The sequence below is a fragment of the Chelmon rostratus genome, chromosome 5 (genome assembly GCF_017976325.1).
Source record: "Chelmon rostratus isolate fCheRos1 chromosome 5, fCheRos1.pri, whole genome shotgun sequence".
NCBI classification, from domain to species: Eukaryota; Metazoa; Chordata; class Actinopteri; order Chaetodontiformes; family Chaetodontidae; genus Chelmon; species Chelmon rostratus.
The window spans coordinates 29,993,529-30,015,242 of NC_055662.1; the positions used below are offsets into that span (position 1 = coordinate 29,993,529).

General features: G+C 47.1%; 2 protein-coding genes across 5 annotated transcripts; one reads left to right on the forward strand and one right to left on the reverse strand.

Annotated features, from left to right (window-relative positions):
* Positions 1-1,502: 1,502 nt before the first annotated feature.
* On the reverse strand, positions 1,503-7,693 carry cfap77 (cilia and flagella associated protein 77). Its single transcript, XM_041937228.1, has 6 exons — positions 7,259-7,693; positions 5,262-5,364; positions 3,611-3,848; positions 3,435-3,540; positions 2,713-2,823; positions 1,503-1,646 (listed from the first exon to the last, which is right to left on the reverse strand). Exons 1-6 carry the CDS (start codon positions 7,319-7,321, stop codon positions 1,503-1,505), a joined length of 765 nt encoding a protein of 254 aa, XP_041793162.1. The 5' UTR covers positions 7,322-7,693.
* Positions 7,052-21,395, forward strand: qsox2 (quiescin Q6 sulfhydryl oxidase 2). 4 transcript variants are annotated; one of them, XM_041937343.1, is made up of 14 exons: positions 7,052-7,179; positions 7,271-7,570; positions 9,125-9,487; positions 11,377-11,477; positions 11,600-11,648; positions 12,514-12,619; positions 12,799-12,889; positions 12,977-13,122; positions 13,474-13,623; positions 13,714-13,843; positions 16,928-17,050; positions 17,154-17,304; positions 17,594-17,782; positions 18,080-21,395. In XM_041937343.1, exons 3-14 carry the CDS (start codon positions 9,253-9,255, stop codon positions 18,637-18,639), a joined length of 2,031 nt encoding a protein of 676 aa, XP_041793277.1. In that variant the 5' UTR covers positions 7,052-7,179; positions 7,271-7,570; positions 9,125-9,252; the 3' UTR covers positions 18,640-21,395. The 4 variants fall into 4 exon arrangements, with proteins under 4 accessions (XP_041793277.1, XP_041793278.1, XP_041793276.1 ...); XM_041937344.1 differs by having other exon boundaries at positions 7,105-7,570; positions 9,090-9,487; XM_041937342.1 differs by having other exon boundaries at positions 7,105-7,570.
* The last annotated feature ends 319 nt before the right edge of the window (positions 21,396-21,714 follow it).

Consider the following 21,714-nt stretch of genomic DNA (forward strand, 5'->3'; position numbering starts at 1 on the left):
ACCAGAGAAGAAGCTGCTGCACACCTCAGGGTTTTCAGTCCTCAGTTCACTCTTGAACAGGTCTTTGTAGAACCCTACTGCGAACTTCCTGATCTCAGAGGAACCTGAGATTGCAGAGCCGTTGTTGGATCGCAGAGAGTGGATGATCTTTCTCTGGCCGTTTTTCCTTTCCAGAGCAAAGAAGAACCTAGAGGGGGCATCCATCTGTGAGATGTTGAGAAACCGTGACCTGACCAGAGCCCCCTGTGCTGCCACACCCAGCAGGTTGGCAACAGCCGACTTTTTAGATTTGAGGGAACTTAAGAGCCCTCGATCTCCTGTAGAATCAGCTAAACTCTGCAGTTCTACCAGCTGAGTCTCCAGGTCCCTCATAGATCTGGCTATGTCTCTAGTGACATTACGAGTGAACTGTTGACACAGCTGCTTGATCTGGACTTTGCCAAAATCCCACCACTGTTGGATGCTGGCAAAGTCAGATTTACATGATTTGTGGGCGAACCAGAAACACTCAAAGGCTGCTCTAAAAGCCTTGTCCTGAAGCAGGGCGGTGTTAAAGTGCCAGTATGCACTCTGCAACCGGACATTTTTTATAAAAACAGAGCAAAAGACAAGAGAGTGATCTGAGAGGCCCACTGGGTTTATGTGACAACTGCTAAAAATGTTCACCTGATGTTTAAAAGAGTAGAGGCGGTCCAGCCTGGCCAGGGATATCACATTGTCTTTACAGTGACTCCAGGTGTACTGCCTGTGGTGGTGATAAAAACCCCTCCACACGTCTGAGAGCTCGTGAGCTGCAGTCAGCTGTTTAAACCTGCGTGATGAAGCAGGATGAGGCTCCTGGTGGTTTCTGTCCACCTCTGGATTCTCTGTACAGTTAAAATCGCCCCCTAAAAACAAATAGTCGTCACTGCTGCAGCTCCTGATGGTGTCCCTTAGCACATACACTACTAAAGCATTGAACTCTGTGGACCCCCCTGTAATGAACTCTGTGGACCCCCCTGTAATGATGCTGTTCGGGGGTCGGTGCTGCAGTCTGTAATGAACCATACAGATCTACAACCTGAACCACAGTAAGTCACATCTCTGTCAGAGCTAAGCTAAAACACTGGAACAGGTTAAAGCTAGCTGGAGAGATAGCCATGGCTAGCTTAGCTAAGGCTAAATGTACTTAGCTGCTATTGTTGAAAAATGTCCATCATGATCTTGGTAATTCAGTTTGTTTCTCAAGATTAAACTAAACTCGATCAGATAAATTCTCTGATGGAGAAAAACAGTCAAGCTCCTTCTAAAGCTAACTAGCTTAGCAAAGTGACTAACTTTGCCACAGTTAAACTGCCTTTAAATCCCATATTTAAATGTATTAAACTGTGTATTAATTTGCTGATTTTGACAGATATTAACGAGCAGAGAGTGTTTTGGTGGAAAACATAGAATCAGATGAAGAACAACACGATGCTTCGTTCTTTTTATTTGTATTGATGTTGACGTGTTGTGACAGCGGCTCAGTGTGTTTCCTCCTCCGGTCCGTCTACAACACATGTTCCCAGACCCCGAACTCCTCCCCCGGACGCAGATTCTGACTGACGAGCCCTGAACGCCCGGAGACGAGCCTCCTGGTCCCTGAAGGTGTCCAGAGCAGGCTGAACCTGAGGAGGAGGAGAGAGGAGATCGTGTGTTTGTTTGTTTGTCTGTTGCTGTGGTCGGCACGGGTGGCGGCAGGAGAGGACGAAGACAAAGACAAGAAGGTGAGACAAAGGAAGAGGTCCTTCGTCTATCAGCTGCATGAGACGGAGCGAGAAGGTGATGCTAACACAGCTAACAGTCTGATCTGTGTTATGACCAGCAGGGGGCAGAAGAGAGGAGATGTTGGTTCTGGGACTAGCTGGCGGACTGGAGTGATGTATTGTTTTTAAAAAACGGTTACCAATAATGGCAATATGGAAGAAGAATACACAATAATTTAATTTGTAGTTTTTAATGAAATAGAATGACATATTATCCAATAAAACAGCCCCTCTGTCCCTCCTCTCCATACGTAGCTCTGCATGTCGTCCAGTCCTCGCCTGTTTTTCTGCTCAGTCAGCTCTACCCCTGTTAACTGGAAGTTAACCTTAAACATGTGAATTTGTTAACGTCGTCAAAACACAGCAGCAACTTTTTGCTATCTAACAGTTTGTTGTCATGGAGACGTTGTTGCTTCTCTGTCAATCAGACCGGTAACGTAAACATGCGAGACCCCCCCCCGCAGTTAACTATGAGTGAGTGGTCCAGAAGAATCCACCTAAAACCTCAACGAATATCATGACTTTAAAAGCTGAATGACTTGCCTTAACGAGTGTCGTTAATAAATAATGTGAAGGATTGTAAACTGTCAATCAATCAGTTCAATCAGTGACAGATCCTGTGATCATTATAGCCTCGGGGAGGGGTCCGTGGTCGCGATGTGATCTGCTGTGAAAAGGTAGGCATGATATATGCTCATTATATCACAGTTAACAGCCAATCAGATTGCCAGAATTCACCTTTCTGTTTTATAAATATATATAAATGCACACACACACACACACACACACACACACACACACATACACACATTTTATTTCCTACTGCTATTGCTGCTGCCTGTAACACTCAAATTTCCCAATCTGGGGTTTAATAAGTCTTCTCTTCTCTTCTCTTCTCTTCTCTTATCTTATGAACAGGTGTTCTTACCTGTGTGAAAGGAGGCAGCTTGGATGGAGTCTGTGTGACAGGTAGAGCTGGTAGAGCTCTGCTCCTCCTCAACAGGCTGGTCCTGGTGTCTGGAATACAACCTGGTTTCACCTGCACACACACACACGTACACGCACACACACACACACACACACACACACACACACACACACACACACACACACACACACACACACACGCACACACACACACATTCACACACACACACACACACACACACACACACACACAGAGTTTCTATCACTATATCACAGGAGTAACAGGATTCTCCACTCAGAACATGTTCGACCTCTTTTCACTCAGTTAACTATGAAGAAAACACAAGTATGTAAATATATGATTTAAACCACCCAAACACACACACTCACACACATGCACAGACACACACACTCACACACATGCACAAACACACACACTCACACACATGCACAAACACACACACTCACACACACATGCACAGACACACACACTCACACACATGCAAACACACACACTCACACACACACACACTCACACACACATGCACAGACACACACACTCACACACATGCAAACACACACGCTCACACACACATGCACAGACACACACACTCACACACATGCACAAATACACACGCTCACACACACATGCACAGACACACACACTCACACACGCAGCCAGCAGGCCGTGGGTGTTCGAGCTTCACGCTCTCTCTCTCTCACCCTCTGCAGCTGTTTCTGGTTGCTGGTTTGGTTCCTGCTCAGCTGTTGGTCCAGCCAGCGGCGAGCGTACTGATGAGAGAGGAGGTCCGACAGAGGAGACGGCGCCCTGATGGAGACATCGTTTAGTTCATCAATCACCGTCAATCAATCATCAGCTCTGTGGAGGTTCCTCTGACCTGGTTGTGACTCCAAACGTGATGTCGGGCACCCCTGGGCTCCCTGAAGCCCCACCTGTCTGACGTTTGGGGGCCGGTTTCCGCGTCCTGGCCCCGCCCTCCTGGGCCCGGTACCGACTCAGCTCTTTGGACGTCACCTGACCGGACTTCACCGCGTCCCGGTTCAGAGACACGAAGTCAGGAGCGGTCGGTCGAGCAGATTCTCCACATCCTGACTGAACCCTCCAACCGGACAGAACTGACACAGCACAGGACCGTCAGAGACTACATCTCCCAGCATGCCTCACTACTCCCCACTCAGCTCTATGGGAGTATTTTTAATCTGCGTTAAGGATTGATCAGCGGTAAATATCTGGAGGATTTCAACACACTTCCTGTCTCTGTCCACTGCTGCTGACAAATCAAAGCCCACAAAAAGCTCTCAAAGGCAAGAAGCTGAAAAATTCAAGTAATATACAAAAATAAATGTAATAAAAGAAAATTCAAACAGCTGAATACTGAAGCTGAAACCTGAAGGAGAAGCAGCAGCTTTCAACAAGACGAGAAAGAAAAGAAAGAAACACGAAAGAATAAAAAGACTCAAAATAAAGATAAAAACACAGCAGAGCAACACGATCAGACCTGATCCAGACCTGATCAGACCTGATCAGACCTGATCCACACCTGATCCAGACTTGATCAGACCAGATCCAGACCTGATCAGACCTGTTCAGACCTGATCCAGACCTGATCAGACCTGATCAGACCTGTTCAGACCTGATCCAGACCTGATCAGACCTGATCCACACCTGATCCAGACCTGATCAGACCAGATCCAGACCTGATCAGACCTGATCAGACCTGATCCAGACCTGATCCAGACCTGATCAGACCAGATCCAGACCTGATCAGACCTGTTCAGACCTGATCCAGACCTGATCAGACCTGATCAGACCTGATCCAGACCTGATCAGACCTGATCAGACCTGATCCAGAGCATCTTAGAGGTCTGGATACTCATACCGGAGCAGCAGGTCAGAAACAAATTCAGCAGAAAAACAGGTAGAAGAACACACACACACACACACACACAGTCTGCTGTGTGTGTGTGTGTGTGTGTGTGTGTGTGTGTGTTTCAGGTTTAACAGCGGTCAGCTGTCACAGTTTGTTTGCATGAAGGAAACAGACCCTCAGGCAACAATCACAGCTGTCACTCACACACACTGACACACACACACAGTCTGTGTGTCAGTCTGAGTGTGTGTGTGTGTGTGTGTGTGTGTGAGTCATACTGTATGTGATGGTATGTTTGCAGCGTGGCCGTCCTGTGAGAACCTCGTATCTGTCTTGTGTTCCTGTGCTTTTATGATGTTGCTGTTTTGTTAAGTGTGTTTCCTGTTTTATTTTGAAATTCCTCTCATGCCTCGATGTTCTCCTGCCTCTTTCATTAGTTAATTAGTGAATAAGCCTCTTGGATTTCGTGTGTTTTCTTCCTGTCACCTGACAGGATGTCTGAGTTCCTCGTTCTCGATTGGTTTGTTCTTGCGTTCCCTGCGCCCCCACATACACACCTGTGGCCCCCAGCTTCTACTTGGTTACTTTGCAGCACTGCAGATACGAGTGTTCACAGCTGCATGTGTTTTTGTTGTTGTTTACAGTGGGCGGGGCTTACCCTCTGCCACGCCTCCGCCTCTGAGCGGGCTACTGCTGGTTCTGGAGGTGACATCTGGACCAGGACCTGACAGACCTCTGGACCTGCTGTGACCCAGGGGCGCCTGCACACAGGAGGGAGGACATCATCATGAACACTCACACCGTCCTGCTTTCAGAGAACATCTGCAGGAACACCGTCAGCTGTCGCAACACGTTCTCCACACGATGACGGAGAACTTTTTCAGTGGTGCCTTCAGGGACTCTGTGACTTCTGCTGACACACAGACACAACTTGAACGTCCTTGAACTGTCTGTCTGTCTGTCTGTCTGTCTCTCTGTCTGACTGTCTGTCTGTCTGTCTCTCTGTCTCTCTGTCTGTCTCTCTGTCTGTCTGTCTCTCTGTCTGTTTGTGTCTGTCTCTCTGTCTGTCTGTCTCTCTGTCTGTCTGTCTGTCTGTCTCTCTGTCTGTCTGTCTCTGTCTCTCTGTCTGTCTCTCTGTCTGTCTGTCTGTCTGCCTGTCTGTCTGTCTGTCTGTCTGTGGACCACTTGTCTGTATGTTATCTCAGTTAATTGGATTCTGCTCGTTAGGGCTTGTTGTGTCTCAGTTGTTGTCTGAATGAAGCTGCTGAACATTAACTGGGAGGAGTAATGATCCATTATTGGATATTGATTGGATGATGAATAATAGTGATAATAATAACTTTATTGGCATCACATGTTTAATGCAAAGAGGCAGCTAAAGTCATCAATCAAATGAATCAATTAAAACAATCAAAAGCCGTTTGATCACAGTGACACATCAACACTGAAACCAGCAAAGTGAAAAGGATGGCTCTGTGGGGGGAGGTCCACACTTCAGGGAACAAGGTCAGTGGAAGACCTGAAGCCGTCGCTGATACACCAGGCTGTCAGTTATGGAAGGCTTCGTAGTGACGTCAGAGCTCTCTGAGATACAGGTACCCGGAGCCAGCACAGGTGATGTGACCTCACTGCAGCGTGGCCATGGTAACAGCAGGTATCAGCATGTCACCATCGTTAAAAATGCTCTAAAACGTTTCCCACGTCTGCACATTTCCTCTGAAAAACCTTTTCTCATCCAGGTGTTGATGTGAGAGAAACAGGAAGTTTCGCGGCAGGAACCACCTCGTTCAAAGATTCACAGATGTTCTCTCTGACACTGAACAAAACCAGGTCAGCGATGAGAGACTCAGGTCTGACTGATCAGGTCGATTGATTGAGTGATCAATCGTATCAAATGCAGCCGCACTGCGTGAACCAGGTGAACCTCTCGGGTCTTTCACTACCTTTGACAGAACAGTTTCAGGTTGGAGGTGCAGCTGGACTCGGGCTTCTGTCGGACCTTCGGTTCGACTCGTGTTGGTTCTCCTGGTTCGTGAGAGGTGCACCGGAAGCTGGACTTGGTTTTGTTGACGGTGACACCAGTGTCATCAGGTGTTGTCATACTAAAGGATGTGATAGTTGGTGGAGGTGCACCCAGCGGTCCAAGTTCCAAACAGTAAAAGCCGGCAGCGATAATCCAGTAAATAAACTGTGCATGCCTGAGAGAGGAAAGAGGGGTTGCTCCTGAACTAGTGACTACATCAGATCCTGGTCTGAAGTCTGAACCACCTTCAAAAAACAAAATTTCCCCACGCTTCACACATCTGTAACTTTCAGTCTGAGTCTGTGCTGCCCTCTAGTGTTCACCATGAGGTTTTACACTCAGCGGAGACCGAGACCGACGTCCATTAAGATGTCACAAAAAACAGACGTCATCATTGTCAACCAGTTACAGGAAGTGACAGAAGAGCCGTGTGGAGGCTGCAGCTCCACCAGAGACCTGCAGCTCCACCAGAGACCTGCAGCTCTATCAGAGACCTGCAGCTCCACCAGAAACCTGCAGCTCCATCAGAGACCTGCAGCTCCATCAGTGGAAGGTGTAGTTTCTCTTTGTTTGCTGTGACCTGTTCGTGTGGCAGGAAGTGGTTTTGTGTGTTCACGCAGTGTCTTGTTTACCTTGATGAGCAGTGGATTGGTCAGCATGGAGTCTCTGACCACGCCCAGCCTCGGTGAAGACATGCTTCCTCTGTGACTGATGATGAAGACTGGTGATGAAGAGCAGGTACTGCAGGTGTGTACTGCGGTGGAAACGATGGTTAAACGTGGAGACAAAGCAGGAAACCACAACCAACTGAAAGTCCACTTCCTGCTCCGCAGCCTCTGATCCGTCGTGGAGATTTAAACTTTCAGAAATGAGATGATGATGAAACGAACAGCTGCTGAACTCAAATGATGAAGGCCATGTGATACAGCGGAAAAGGGTGACAGGTAAGTGGACCTTGAGTTGTGAAGTTTTGTTACAGGTGAAAAAACAAACCTGGATGACAAAATGTCCACAAAGTGTTTCACAGCCAGAAACTCGGTGTTCCGCCGCTCAGAGACGCTTTATTCCGCCGTTCAGCTACAAAAAAACAGTTCACGTCACGACAGGTAACAATCACCTGTGTTTGCTGTGTCCTCTGGTGTCGAGCTGCTCCGTTGCTATGGAAACAGGACGCAAATTTTAAATTTAAACTGCAGCCGGACAAAAAACAGTTAATCCGAACAGAGTGAGATATGACGTCACTTCCGTATGAACTGGCGGTTGATCTGGAGATAATATTAATATTCTATTGATAAAGTTTTTCCAGTGAAACACAAACACGGAAGATTCATGAGCGGCCGAGCCGCCTGCAGGGGGCAGGAGAGAGCGCTGCGACGTTCAGGGACCGTAGGAAAACAGACCGAGTGGATGAAAATAAGAAATTATAAAATGGGAAACACAAAACACTTCGCAGTGTTTGAGGACAAAAGGGTCCACTCTCTTGTCAAAACAAAACAAAGGGAGAGAGAGAGCAGACAAATAAGCATCATCAGGTTTTTGTTAACACTTCAGTTTATTTATTTTCCTAAGTTTCCTTGACATTTTCTGAAAACAAAAATGTTTGGCACTAAGAAAAAAGAACGTAAAAAGAGTTCTTAGCTGTAGTTAGTTAATTTGGTTGTGTTGAGTTCACCAGTCATTGTTTATTTCCAGATTAATTTCCTTGAAAGAAAAGTTGCATTTAAACCCACATGAGTTAATTCTTCATTATTTATTCGTTCCTGTGAACTTTGTTCTTCACATTTGTTGAATTGTTTGTTTTCAAATGCTTATTTTTTACCAGCATGTTAGCTGTTGGCCCTGTTTTTCAATGACTCACTGTTTAACTGCTTGACTGATCAAATGACATTTCAGCTGCTTTTACCTCTTTCTTATAACCTGACATTTCAACAGCGTTCAGCTCTTACTTCTCAAATGACAGTTTATCTGCTCTCATTGGCTTTTAACGCAGCTGCTTTTTAGCTGCTCCCAGCTTTTAAACTGCAAATGACACTTCAACTGCTCCAAGACTCCCATGCCTTCCCACTCCCGTTTATTACTTGAAAAGAAAACTTTAAACAGTCTACAATATTAGCAAATGAAATGACATTTTAATTTTCTTCAGAAAATGTAGCCTTGATTGGGTGACTGTAACGTTAATTTCCAATTCAAAGCTGAGATCTTCGAGCAAATGTGAAAGCAGCACGGCCAGTGACGTCAGTCCTGCGTCAGTCTGCGCGGACAAAGATCGTCCATGAAAACAAGAATTGCTCGATAGTTAAAACTGAGCCGCGGTAGAACCGTGACCATCAGCGATCGTCTCGTTCAATGGTTCCTTATCAAGTTCATTTCTTAATAACTGACATCGATGCTATTTTATAAATATATTTATTTTGTATTTCCTGTGTTGTGTTCGACCTTCTGTGGTTTGTGGGAACCGTTCAGAGTGGGACGTCTGTCTTCTGTCCTGGTCTCTGCAGTGAACAGCCGGAGCTGTTAGCGGAGCGGCTGCTCTCATGTCTCCCCGGGGCTCTCCGTTTGTTCTCGGGAGAAACTCACCAGCTCTCTAACATCCTGTTCTCGGCGCGTCTCTCCCCGGACGGCAGGGATGTTCCGGTTCTGGTTTAAAGCGGCGGTCGTCGTCTGGCTCGTCCCCGGGTGTCTGGGAGCCGCAGCCCGCCTGTACACGGAGGAGGACCCGCTAGTCATCCTGAGCAGCAGCAGCTTGAAGCCCACCGTCAGAAACTCGTCCTCGGCCTGGCTGGTCCAGTTCTTCTCCTCCTGGTGTGGACACTGCATCCAGTACTCCAGCACATGGAAGGCTCTAGCACAGGACGTCAAAGGTACCGCAGCAAGGTCGCTCGTTTGGGGTCCTCGTCTTCTTTGAAGACACCAAACTCCATTCAAAACATTATAGTTAATGAAGTCCAGGTTAAAAGCCAACACGACGATAATCCTTCACCTGTAACTCGGAGTGTTTTCTGGTTCCATGTACCCCCCCTTTAGTTCGGCATCCATACAAGCTAACAATCAACAGGTAATTAGAGTAAAATCTCACCTTCGCGTCGCGTGACTCGCAGTTACTGACATGGTTTAAACTGTTAGAAGCATCTGAAAAGTAGCAGATTTTGAATGAAATTCTGAGTGACTCCGTGCAAGAAGGCAGAGTGCTTTAAACACTTTAAACAAACTAACGACACCTGATGAGCCTCGACTCATGTTTATCTGAGCGAACATTTATTACTGCAGCTTTCATCTAACCGCTCCCGGCTAAGCTAGCTGTTGTTGGTCTCTGTGTGTTAATGTTTTAGCCAACATGGATTGTTAGACTTTCAACAGGCTGATCAGCGGAAGTAAAGAAGATGACGACATTATTTGATCGATTCTTCTGATCCACCATCATCACACTGAGCCGATCAGACAGATGAGATTAGCGCCAGTTAGCTTGATGAGGCTCACAGGTACGAACGCAGAAATGAGCTCGTGTTTCCAGACAACAGACAGGTGACACTTCAGTTCATCCAGGTGTCTGAGCAACAACACCTGTTCCAGGAAGTCAAAAGAATCAAAAGAGACTGGTTAGACATCACAGAGAATAAAAAGAGCCGCAGCTGTGAAAGCTGCCAGGTGAGTTAGCTCAGTTAGCTAACAGCAGAGTCAGAGCTGCGAGCAGGTGAACGCGTGCTGACGTCATCGGTTGAAATCTTTCAGGCAAAGAGATCAAACATCTGATGTTTAGTTTGTCAGCTGTTCACATTTTCTCTTTTTAAATGGCAGCAACCTGTGTGTGTGTGTGTGTGTGTGTGCGTGTGTGTGTGAGATCATTTATAGAAAAGTTTCCAATGTTTGTTTATATTTCCATAATGTGCTAAAACCTGATGACTCACACACACACACACACACACACACACACACACACACACAGAACAACAACCTGTGGGAATCAGCCTGCTGTCTTTGTCTCCATCTGCCTCCAACTCTCTGGGGAATAATGTGACTGGAGACCAGCTGCCTGTCTAACAAACACACACACACACACACACACACACACACACACACACACACACACACACACACTCTTTATGTGGACCTGCTGTCGGGGTCAAAGGACATGTCAGAGACAAAGACCCCCTGATGCTCCCCCAAATCCTGGCAGACAGAGAGCTGGGAGACAACACACACACACACACACACACACACACAATACTGACAGGTGTTTCTATTAATTTGTCCACTGTTATATGAAGAGGAGACGAACTGAATCAGGACTCTTCAGACCTTCTTCTGTTTCCTGTTGTCAGCTGACAGGAAGCTGCTGTGTTCTTCTTCTGTTGTCTTAGTAACACCTGTTGAAACCAGGTGTGTCAAAAAGACACTTCTGCATTACAGTTCCCAATACACATACATACTGTCCCTGTCTGTCTGTCTCTCTCTCTCTCTCTGTCCCTCTCTCTCTGTCTGTCTCTCTCTGTCTCTCTCTCTCTCTGTCTCTCTCTGTCTCTCTGTCTCTCTCTCTCTCTGTCTCTCTCTCTCCCCTGTCTCTCTGTCTGTCTCTCTCTGTCTGTCTCTCTCTGTCTCTCTCTCTCCCTGTCTCTCTCTCCCTGCCTGTCTGTCTCTCTCTCTGTCTCTCTCTGTCTCTCTCTCTCTGTCTCTGTCTGTCTCTTTCTCTCTCTCTCCCTGCCTGTCTCTCTCTCCCTCCCCGTCTCTCTCTCTCTTCCTGTCTGTCTCTCAGACTGGCAGCAGGCGGTGGGGGTGGCGGTGTTGGACTGTGCTCAGGAGGAAAACTTTGACGTGTGTAAAGAGTACGGCATCAAGTTCTACCCAACATTCAAAGTACGTCACCTGCTGTACTACCTGCTGAGTACTAGTACTCTCTACTGAGTCTATCAGTACTACATGGTACCACCACAGCGTGCAGTTGTGTGGAATAACTTTATTGATCTGTTTGTCTTCAGTATTTTCGGGCTCACAGTCCAGAGACGGACAGAGGGACGACCTACAGAGGTGAGACACACGCTCGCACTACCTGTCTCACACCTCCAGCCTGACAAATAAACACCTGCAGCAGCACATGAAACAGGTTTTCTCAAAGTTTGGACCTAGAATCCAGACCGGGCCACACCTCAGAGACCATGAACTGGTGTCCCCCCATATCTGACGCTCCCCACAGGTGGAGGAGGTCCAGTCCGTCCTGAGAGTCTTTGATTAGCTTGCTAACCCCTGACAACCAATCCATAGTTCAGCTGTTCTGCAGGATCAGATCATTGTCCTGCTCCATCTTCTCCGCCCGAGCAGCTCGCTGGCTGGACTGCAGGACTCCTCCTGTCGTCCTCCAGAGTCCAGAGCTGTCAGAGGACCGAGGAGCTCCACCTCGTTCGTCTTCACTGACTGCTGCGCTGAGGAGTCCTCGCTGATGGTTGAACTCTTTATCGAGATGTTTTCAGCGTCTGATCAGGCTCAGAAACAGAGAGTGAGACGCGGACATGGACCAGCTGGACCTCGTCTGCCTCACTCTCCAGCTGTCCAATCACAAGATTGTTGACTATTCTGTATCGTCAATCGTTCCTGACCTCTGACCTGGAGTCAAACAGAGAAGCTGAACTTTGATCAGTTTGAAAACATCGAGTCGAATTGATCTGTGATTGATTACGTTTCTGATCAACATCAAACTGTCTGTCTGTCTGTAACTGTCTGTCTGCCTGTCTGTCTGCCTGCCTGTCTGTCTGTCTGTCTGTTCGTCTGTCTGTCTGTCTTTCTGCCTGTCTGTCTGTCTGTCTGTTCGTCTGTCTGTCTGTCTTTCTGCCTGTCTGCCTGTCTGTCTGTCTGTCTGTCTGTCTGTCTCACTGTCTGTCCGTCTGTCTGTCTCCAGGTGCAGACAGAGAGATTCAGTCAGTGAGACAGCTGATGGTCAACATCCTGCAGAACCACACCAAGCTGGACTGGCCTGATCACTGCCCCCCACTGGAACCATTCAGGTACCAGAACCAGAAAGAACCACAACGAACCAGAAGCCACACACACACTCTCACACACTCTCACACACTCTCACACACTCTCACACACTCTCACACACACACACACACTCACAGACACACACACACACACACACACACTCACTCACATTCTGTCTGTCTCTGTAACTGTCTGTCTGTAGCTCTGTGGAGCTGCTCCCTGTCTTAGGTCAAAGGTCAGACCACTACACTGCCATCATCATAGAAGAACCGGACTCCTACGTAGGACGAGAGGTGGGACAATGAGAGAGGACAATTGAGTTCAACCTGAACGTCAGAGCAGAGGATCTAACTGTCTGTCTGTCCGTCCCTGTCCCTCAGGTGATCCTGGACCTGCTGCTATACTCAGGTGTGGAGGTAAAGAGAGCTCTGAGCTCTGATCTCCCCCTGCTGGACGCTCTGAAAATCACAACCTTCCCGTCCATCTACCTGCTTCACCCTAATGGAACACACGCACACCTGCACGTGTAAGTAAATACACACACATACACACACACACACACACACCTGCACGTGTAAGTAAATACACACACACACGCACACCTGCACGTGTAAGTAAATACACACACACACACCTGCACGTGTAAGTAAATACACACACACACAGACACACACACAGTCACACACACAGTCACACACACACAAACTCTCACACACACACACCTGCATGTGTGAGTAAACACACACTCACGGACCTGCGCAGTGGTGCAGGTGGGTAACCTGCAGGTGTGTGAAGGCAGCCTTCATGCTGAATGATGTGGACAGGTTTTTTTCACCTTCTTCTTCTTCACCGTCTTCTTCATCTTCTTCTTCTTCAGTCAGAAGAAGCTGCGTTTCTTCTTCTCCTCCTTGTTGCGGACGTTACCAGGAGTTCAGCGCAGGTCGAAGTGGGGCAGCAGTTCCAGCGGTGGTCAGATGGGGGCGCTTCCAGACAAACAGAGCACAGAGCCCTGGAGGGACTTCGACAGGTCAGAGATTTGTTTAGACCGGCTCGGCTCGGCTCGGCTCAGTTCAGTTTGCAGAGTGGGAGGGTCATCGGATTACCTGTCTCTCTGCAGGTCGAAGGTGTACACGGCTGATCTGGAGTCAGCCCTCCACTACCTGCTGAGAGTCGAGCTGGCTACCCATAATACCCTGGAGGGGGAGGAGCTGAAGATCTTTAAGGACTTTGTCACTTTGGTTGCAAAGGTAACGAGAGCTTCGGTGTCTCGTCTGTGAGTGTGAGTTTACATTCAGCATCCAGACAGGAAACGACTCTGGACGGTAAATCTAGTGCCTGAACATAAGCTTTAACACTTTATTTATCCCCAGCTGGGGAAATTTGGGTATTACAGCAGCAGGTAATAGCAGTTGGAAAAAGAAATAGCAACAGAGATAAAGAAATTCAAAAAACAAAAATAAAAGTTGACTATATATATATCTATATATATGTACACATTATACAGCGACTACAAAAAGAAAAAAATAGAAAAAATATATAAAATAGACATTGCCACGATAACTGTGGAAAGAATGAATGCTGCCTTCAGATTAATAATAATATAATAATAAATAGTGTTAATACTGTTGCACAGAAGAATAAAATATAGAAAACAGTTTAAAAAAAATGTAATACAAAACTGTAAAGGATATGAGCGAATGTTGGCATGAATGACAGATTATATCAGAAACAACATGAACACAGTCTGAAGTGGTGCTGGAGTTGAACTCAGCTGATGGTATGAAGGACCTGTGGTAGTTCCTTCTTACAGGGTGGATGCAGCAGTCTGTTACTGAAGGAGCTGCTGAGGGCCCCCACTGTGTCATGCAGGGGGTGGGAGGGGTTGTCCATGATGGATGTCAGCTAACATCCTCCTCTCACCTACATCCTCAGTGGTGTCCAGAGGACAGTCCAGGACAAAACAAGGTCTCTTTCTGTCCCTCTCAGAGCTTCCACAGCCCCAGCAGACCACTGAGTAAAAGACTGCAGAGTCAACCACAGAGTCATAGAAAGTCCTCAGGAATGTCCTACAGACTCCAGAGGACCTCAGTCTTCTCAGCAGATGGATACGACTTTGGTCCTTCTTGTACAGGACATCTGTGTTGGTGGACCAGTCCAGTTTATTTTTTAGGTGGACACCCAGGTATTTGTACTTCCCAATATCTCAATGTCAGATCCCTGGATGCTCACCGGTGTAGTCTGTGGTTCTTTTCCTGTGGAAGTCAATCACCATCTCCTTGGTCTTGCCGGCATTGATGTGCAGGTGGTTCAGTCCACACCAGTGGACAAAGTTAGCAATGACTTCCCTGTATTCAAATCGTTCCCCTGTGATACACATCCACCGATGGCTGTATCATCAGAGAACTTCTGGAGGGGGCAGCTGGTTGTGTTGTGTCTGAAGTCCGATGTGTAGAGGGTGAAGAGGAAAGGAGAGAGGACAGAGCCCTGTGGAGCCCCGGTTCTGCAGACTACCACATTGACACACAGTCCTGAAGCCTCACATACTGGGGTCTGTTGGTGAGGGAGTCGATGGTCCATGCAGCCAGGTGACAGTCTACTCCGGCTCCTTCCAGCTCCCCCCTCAGCAGTGATGGCTGGATCGTGTTGAAAGCACTGGAGAAGTAAAAAAACACAATCCTCACTGTGCTACCAGGTCTCTCCAGGTGGGAAAGAGAGCGATGGAGCAGGTAGATGATGGCGTCTTTCACACCAATGCCTGGCTGATATGAGAACTGTAGGGGGTCCAGCTCGCTGCCCACCAGGTGATAAAGAGTGGATGGTTGAGTATAATCCTCTCCAGAGTTTTCATCAGGTGGGAAGTTAAGGCTACCGGCCCGAAGTGGTTGGGCTCCCTGGGATGCACAGTCTTTGGCACTGGAACCACACAGGAGGTTTTCCAGAGGACTGGAACTCTCTCCAGAATGAGCCTCATGTTGAAGATGTGCTGAACAACCCCCCAGAGCTGATCTGCACAGTCTCTGATCAGTCTGGATCTGATGCCATCAGGTTTTCAGGCCCCTCCAAACCTTTCTGACGTTGTTCCCCAGCAGGCGCTCCTCCAGCTTCCTCCTGTGGCTCTCCTTGCCTCTCCTGATCTCTCTCTTCAGCTCCCTCCACACCCTCTTCAGTTCAGTTCTATCCCCAAACCCTTTTCTTCTCATTCAGTAGGGTTTTCAGTTCAGGGGACACCCAGGGTTTGTTATTTGGGAAACAGCGTACCTTTCTGGTCGGCACAGTGTCATCCACACAAAAGTTAATGTAGTCTGTGATTCATGTTGTCAAACTGTCGATGTCCTCCCCGTGAGGACTGCACAACACGTCCCAGTCGGTGGTGTCAAAACAGTCCCTCAGTGCCATACTGGACTCCTCTGACCATGTCTTCACATACCTGATGGTTGGCTGTTGTTTACTCACCAAAGGTATGTAAGCAGGTAGCAGATGAACCAGGTTGTGATCAGATCTGCCCAGAGGGGGGAGGGGTGAAGGGCTGTAAGCATCCTTGGTGTTTGCATACAGTAAACCCTGTTATGGGTTTGTATTCATATGTTCTGTTATGTACATACGAGTGACTTCAGACACGTCCGGTGTCTACGAGAACATGCGTGGACCCTCTGAACCAGGACCAGAGCCAGCCCGAAACACCTGATCCATGACACATGGCTCCATCACTGTAATGTATAAATCTTTCTGTTAAACTAAAAAATACCAAACAGACAAAGAGACAGACAGACGGGTGAAGGCTCTGGCTGGTAGCAGGTCTGAGAACAGCTTCATCTTCTATGATCAGAGAGTGAGCCCACGGTCAATGAATGCACCTTCACCAGGGTCACTTCACAGTCCAGTTCAGAGACCAGTGTCTGACCCGGCTCCTGTAAGTTATCAGGAGCCACTTAAGTGATCTGAGGACAGGAGTCAAACACTGGCTGGACGTCCCGGACGGAAGGAATGACGGACGGACGGACGGACAGACCGGCAGGCAGGCAGCATGAATGTCTCAGAACAGTTGACTTTCTGTTTTTGTGAAGATCTCGTTTCCTCTTTCATCTGCTGCTCTAGTGTGACTGTGGCTGTTACTTCCTGTCTGCACAGGAAGGAAATCTGTCAAAACCAGATTTGTGTAATCCTAAATCTGATTGCAGAGACCAGGTTTCATGTTAACATGTTTGAGAGATCAGCTGATTGGAACCAGGTCAGCGAAGTACACAGATACACACCAAGTGTGTCAGTCAGCCGCATCCCCTCTGCAGGCCTGACGACAGGTGATCCCTCCGACTCTCTGTCTACCTGTGCAGGTGTATCCAGGAGGAGGTTCTGTCGTGAAGCTGATGGAGACGCTCTCTGATTGGCTGATCAGTCTGCCGCTACAGCGAATCCCGTACCAGGCCATCCTAGACCTGGTGGACAACAAGATGAGGGTGAGACACACACACACACACACACACACACACACACACACACACACGTACGTACAGAACAAGTACACACAGAGCAGCGGCTGATCTCCTGTTTCCTGTCCAGATCTCAGGTGTGTTCCTTGGGGCGGAGCTTCGCTGGGTTGGTTGCCAGGGCAGCAGGGCGGGGCTTCGAGGTTATCCATGTGCCCTCTGGACTCTGTTTCACGTCCTGACCGTCCAACATGATGCCACGCCCACTGCACTGGAAAACACAGGTACACACACACACACACACACACACACTGAACCTGAGGACATGCCTAGCAGTCTAGAGCGTCCTCTGCTTTATGGTCTGTTTTACTCTAATGAGATCATAATTCACAACGTGAGCGTGAGCGTCATGTTGTGTTGAAGACCTGAAACTCGTGACTGAGACCATAAACCCATCAGGGAAATATTGACGGAGGTCAGAAATCACCTGACAAGTTGGATCATTTTCTGACATACAACCAGTGGAGTCGCCCCCTGCTGTACACACCTGTGTTATCTGCCTGCCTCTTGCAGGTCTGGAGGGCGAGGCTGCGCCGGTGCTGCAGGTGATGCGTCGGTACATCAGGACGTTCTTTGGCTGCCAGCAGTGTGGCCGACACTTTGAACAGGCCGCCGCTGTCAGTATGGAGCGAGTCCAGAACAAAGAGGACCAGATCCTGTGGCTGTGGGACCAACACAACAGGGTTAACTACAGACTGGCTGGTACACAGACACACACACACACACACACAAACAGACACACACACACGCACACACAACTTGAAAGGTAACATGCCATCTGTTAGCAGGTTGGTAGGAGCTGCTAACAGGAGCTGCTAACAGCTAGTTCAGTGGCGACACTGTGACTAAATGTATGTAATCCATGGCAACACTTCCTGTTTACTTCCTGTTTACGTCTCCATGGGAACTATAGTTCTGAAACTGTGAGTATGATTATCCCCCAAATAGAAGGAAGACAACAACATGGTTCTTATGTTCTTCCCTCTTCCTCCTCCTCAGGCTCTCTGAGCGACGACCCCCTCTTCCCTAAAGCACCGTGGCCGAGCCCCTCCCTCTGCTCCTCCTGCCACGAGGAGAAGAATGGTGTCCACGTCTGGAATCATGAAAACGTCCTCCTCTTCCTCCGGCAACACTACGGAGCCTCCAACCTGTCCCCCAAATACTCGCTGACTCCCCCACGGATCCCTGCACCCTCTCCTAATCCTGATCCTGTACAGACCAGCCTTCCCCAGAAGGAGCACCAAGGAGGAGGAGGAGGAGGAGCAGGAGAGAGGAAGGAGCCGCAGAGGAAAGCTGATGAGCACCCGGAGACTCGACCCGGACACCAGGCTCAGAGGGGGGAGGAGAGGGGGCAGGTGTTGGGTCTGGGAGGGGGAGGTGAGGGCGGAGGAGCAGCAGGAGGAGGTGTTTGGATTTTGGGTCTTGGTTTTAATAGTGTGGACATGAGTCTGTGTGTGGTCCTGTACATCTGCTCCTGCCTCTTCCTCATGCTCCTCTTCTTCTTCTTCAAAGTCCGATCCAGGAGGTGGAAACTCCGATATTCTCGCCTCCACGTTTGACCAGGACCAAAAACGTTTACCAGACACGGAGGACCAGACCGGTTTATACAGCACCTGACCATGTCAGTCAGACCAGACCAGCTGACGCAGGACCAACTGGTCTTGACTGGCTTGACCCAGCTGTGCCTGAAGGTTTCACTGTGTCACACCTGTTGACAGTATTAGAGGGTCAGTCCCCCCAACAACAGAAAAAGAGTCCTAGTTGTATCGGGACCAGGACCTCACCAGTCTGCTGCCTGTTAAACGTGTGAGGATGTGTTTTTATCTACCATCTACGGTCTAACATGCCAGATTTTGGAAGCTGGTCTGGATTTGTTGTATTTAAAGAATCAGTTTTTAAATCTGGAACCTCAGGTTGGATTTATTTATTGTTAGATGTAAAACTGGATCAGACTGTATCCTGTGAGCAGGTGAGCAGGTGTATGTTCAGGGCTGTACGTCAGACCTAGACTGAACCTGCAGGTCTGGACCGGTTGGTCCGGGCCAGGTGGACCGGGTTTAAACCTTCCAGAACTCAGCAGGAGGGCCGTGGGCATGAGGAGAGACCAGCAGACTACTGGGACTGAACTGGACCAGAATGCTTCTGCTGTGTTCTCTGTGCCACATCCTCTTTGACAAATGACACACCTGTCCTCTCAGGCCCCGCCTCCTCCATCTACAAACACTGGACTGCGTGTGTGTGCGTGCGTGCGTGCGTGCGATGTCATTAAATAAACTGTACTTCTCTTAACTGTGAAACATGACCCCATCCTGATGAATTGATTTACAGACAGACTGATTGATTGAAGGTGTCATTGATCAGCTGATCAGTCAGGCTTGTTTTAAAGCGTCGATCCTGCAGATTTGTGTTTTTGGTGGATCTGGCGCCTCCCTGTGGTGACTGCAGACACAAACTGTGAGTGAGTCTGAAATCCAGTTAAAAAGCATCTGATGACTTCAGCTGAGATTTGGTTTTTAATATGATCACATCTTCAATAACGATCCCTTCAGTTATACATGTGACTACGATGTGCACAGAGAGCCACAACCAACCACTTCGCCTGAAACAGAAATCAAACTAAATGTTTCTCCAGTTGAGGAAAGGAAGGATGACTCGCACATGGAAACTGAAATAAGAATTTTGTATTTTGCAGAACATTCTGAATGTGGATTTTATTGTCTTCTCCAGAATCAGACACAAATCACTACATTTAAAGCGATTTAAAACTGATTTTCAGGCATTGAATTTTATATTATTTCAAACCTTTCCAGGGTTTTCCAGGACTTTTAGACCCTGTTAAAGTTTTTACAGGAGAACGGCAGCAGTCAGCTACACTGAGTGGTTAGTGCTGACAAATCATCAGGCAGAACACTGAGTCACTCAGTGATGTCATCGATCTGCTGATGATGTCATAGTGATGCTTTTCTCAAACGGGACAAAAATATATGAAACAAAATGTTATTTGACTTAATAATAATCAGCTGAATGTGATGAAGGTCATGTGACCTCACATCTCCAGAACAAGTTGTACACAAAGGCGATTAAGTCCTGTCTTTACTTTATTACAGTTTCTTGAATTAAAAATCAGACTTTTCTTTTGAGGGCAATTTCAGCCAGAAATGAGAAGGAGACATTCAAGTTATAAGAGAAAATGACAAATAATTATTACAAGGCAGAGTTTAATCAGACTACAGTTAAATGTCATTGAGAAATGGTCAGTTATAAACAATGATTTATTTTTAAAGATTAGAAATAATACATTTAATAGTGTATTTTATTTTTACTCTGGTTCAGTTTTGAAATGTTAGAATTAAAAACATAAGTCCATCCATTATCTATACATATACTTTGCAGGGTCACGGGGGGCTGGAGCCTATCCCAACCGTCTCTCGGGTGAAGGCAGGGGACACCCTGGGCAGGTCGCCAGCCTCAAATTCTCAAATTTAAATTTTTAAATTGAAAGAAAACATAAAAGTGTAATAAAAGATGCAAAACGTGATAAATGATCATAAAGCTACTCAGAAGCTTACATTTGAAAACTAAATTGAAATGTACCAAAAAAAAAAAAAAGGTTTTCACAAAGGACGATTTAAATTTGAACATTTTTATTGAAGATTTTTTGATTTCAGGTTTGTAAATTTCATTTTTTGTTACAGAGTACGTTGTCATTTAGATATTTAGTTTCTTTATTTACAGTTAAGATAAGTAAAATAATGTAAAGTGATAGATTTCTGCCATTTTCTTTTAAAATTTCACCTTTTTTCATGGTCATTCATGTTACTTATTTGTCTTAATAATTTATTTTCACATTTGATTTCTTTCTGGCTAAAATGATCCTCCATTCCTGCCACGTCAGAGTGCTGTGAACAGTTTCATCAGTATCATCAGGTGTCGTCTGGTGGCTTCAGGTAAACTGACCTTTTTGAGGCCCTGCAGTGTTATTCATCAGTCTTTCATGTATTTATTAGTAGTTTGTATTTTTCTGGAGGAAACGTTTGTGCTATGAGTTTCACGGAGTGACGAGTCGGGAGCTGCTGCCGTGGATCTGTTCGGTCTGTGGTGGTGACAGCTGATGGATATTTGTCTGCCGGTACCTGAACACACCGTCCCTCCATCTCACAGCCTCACTGCGACTTGAACATCAAACAAACTGATGAAGAACTGTTTAAACTCTGCTCCTGCTTCTGTTCAATGCTTCCTTTAGTTTGTATTTTTTTAAATTATTATTTTAACGAGATGGAAATAACCCCTCTGAATAAACCACGTTGCTGCAATGCTCACTGACTCCCATGTTTACTGCAGGTTGCTGGTTGAAGATGAGTAACACTGCCCTGAACCATTGAGCAAGGTGTCACAAAGCTTTGACTCAGGTTTCAGATCTGCAAACCAGTTCTGCAAAATGTGCAGCAGAAAGAGAAGGTGACTGTCTGACCTTTGAAGACATCAGCTGTGATTATAGCCATGCTAGCCGGTTAGATCTGGATGGTGATGTCACTCAGTGACAATGACGATGCTAACATGCTGATGTTTAGGAGGTATAATGTTTACCATGTTCACCATCATAGTTGAATGTGTTAGCTTGCTAGCATTAGCTA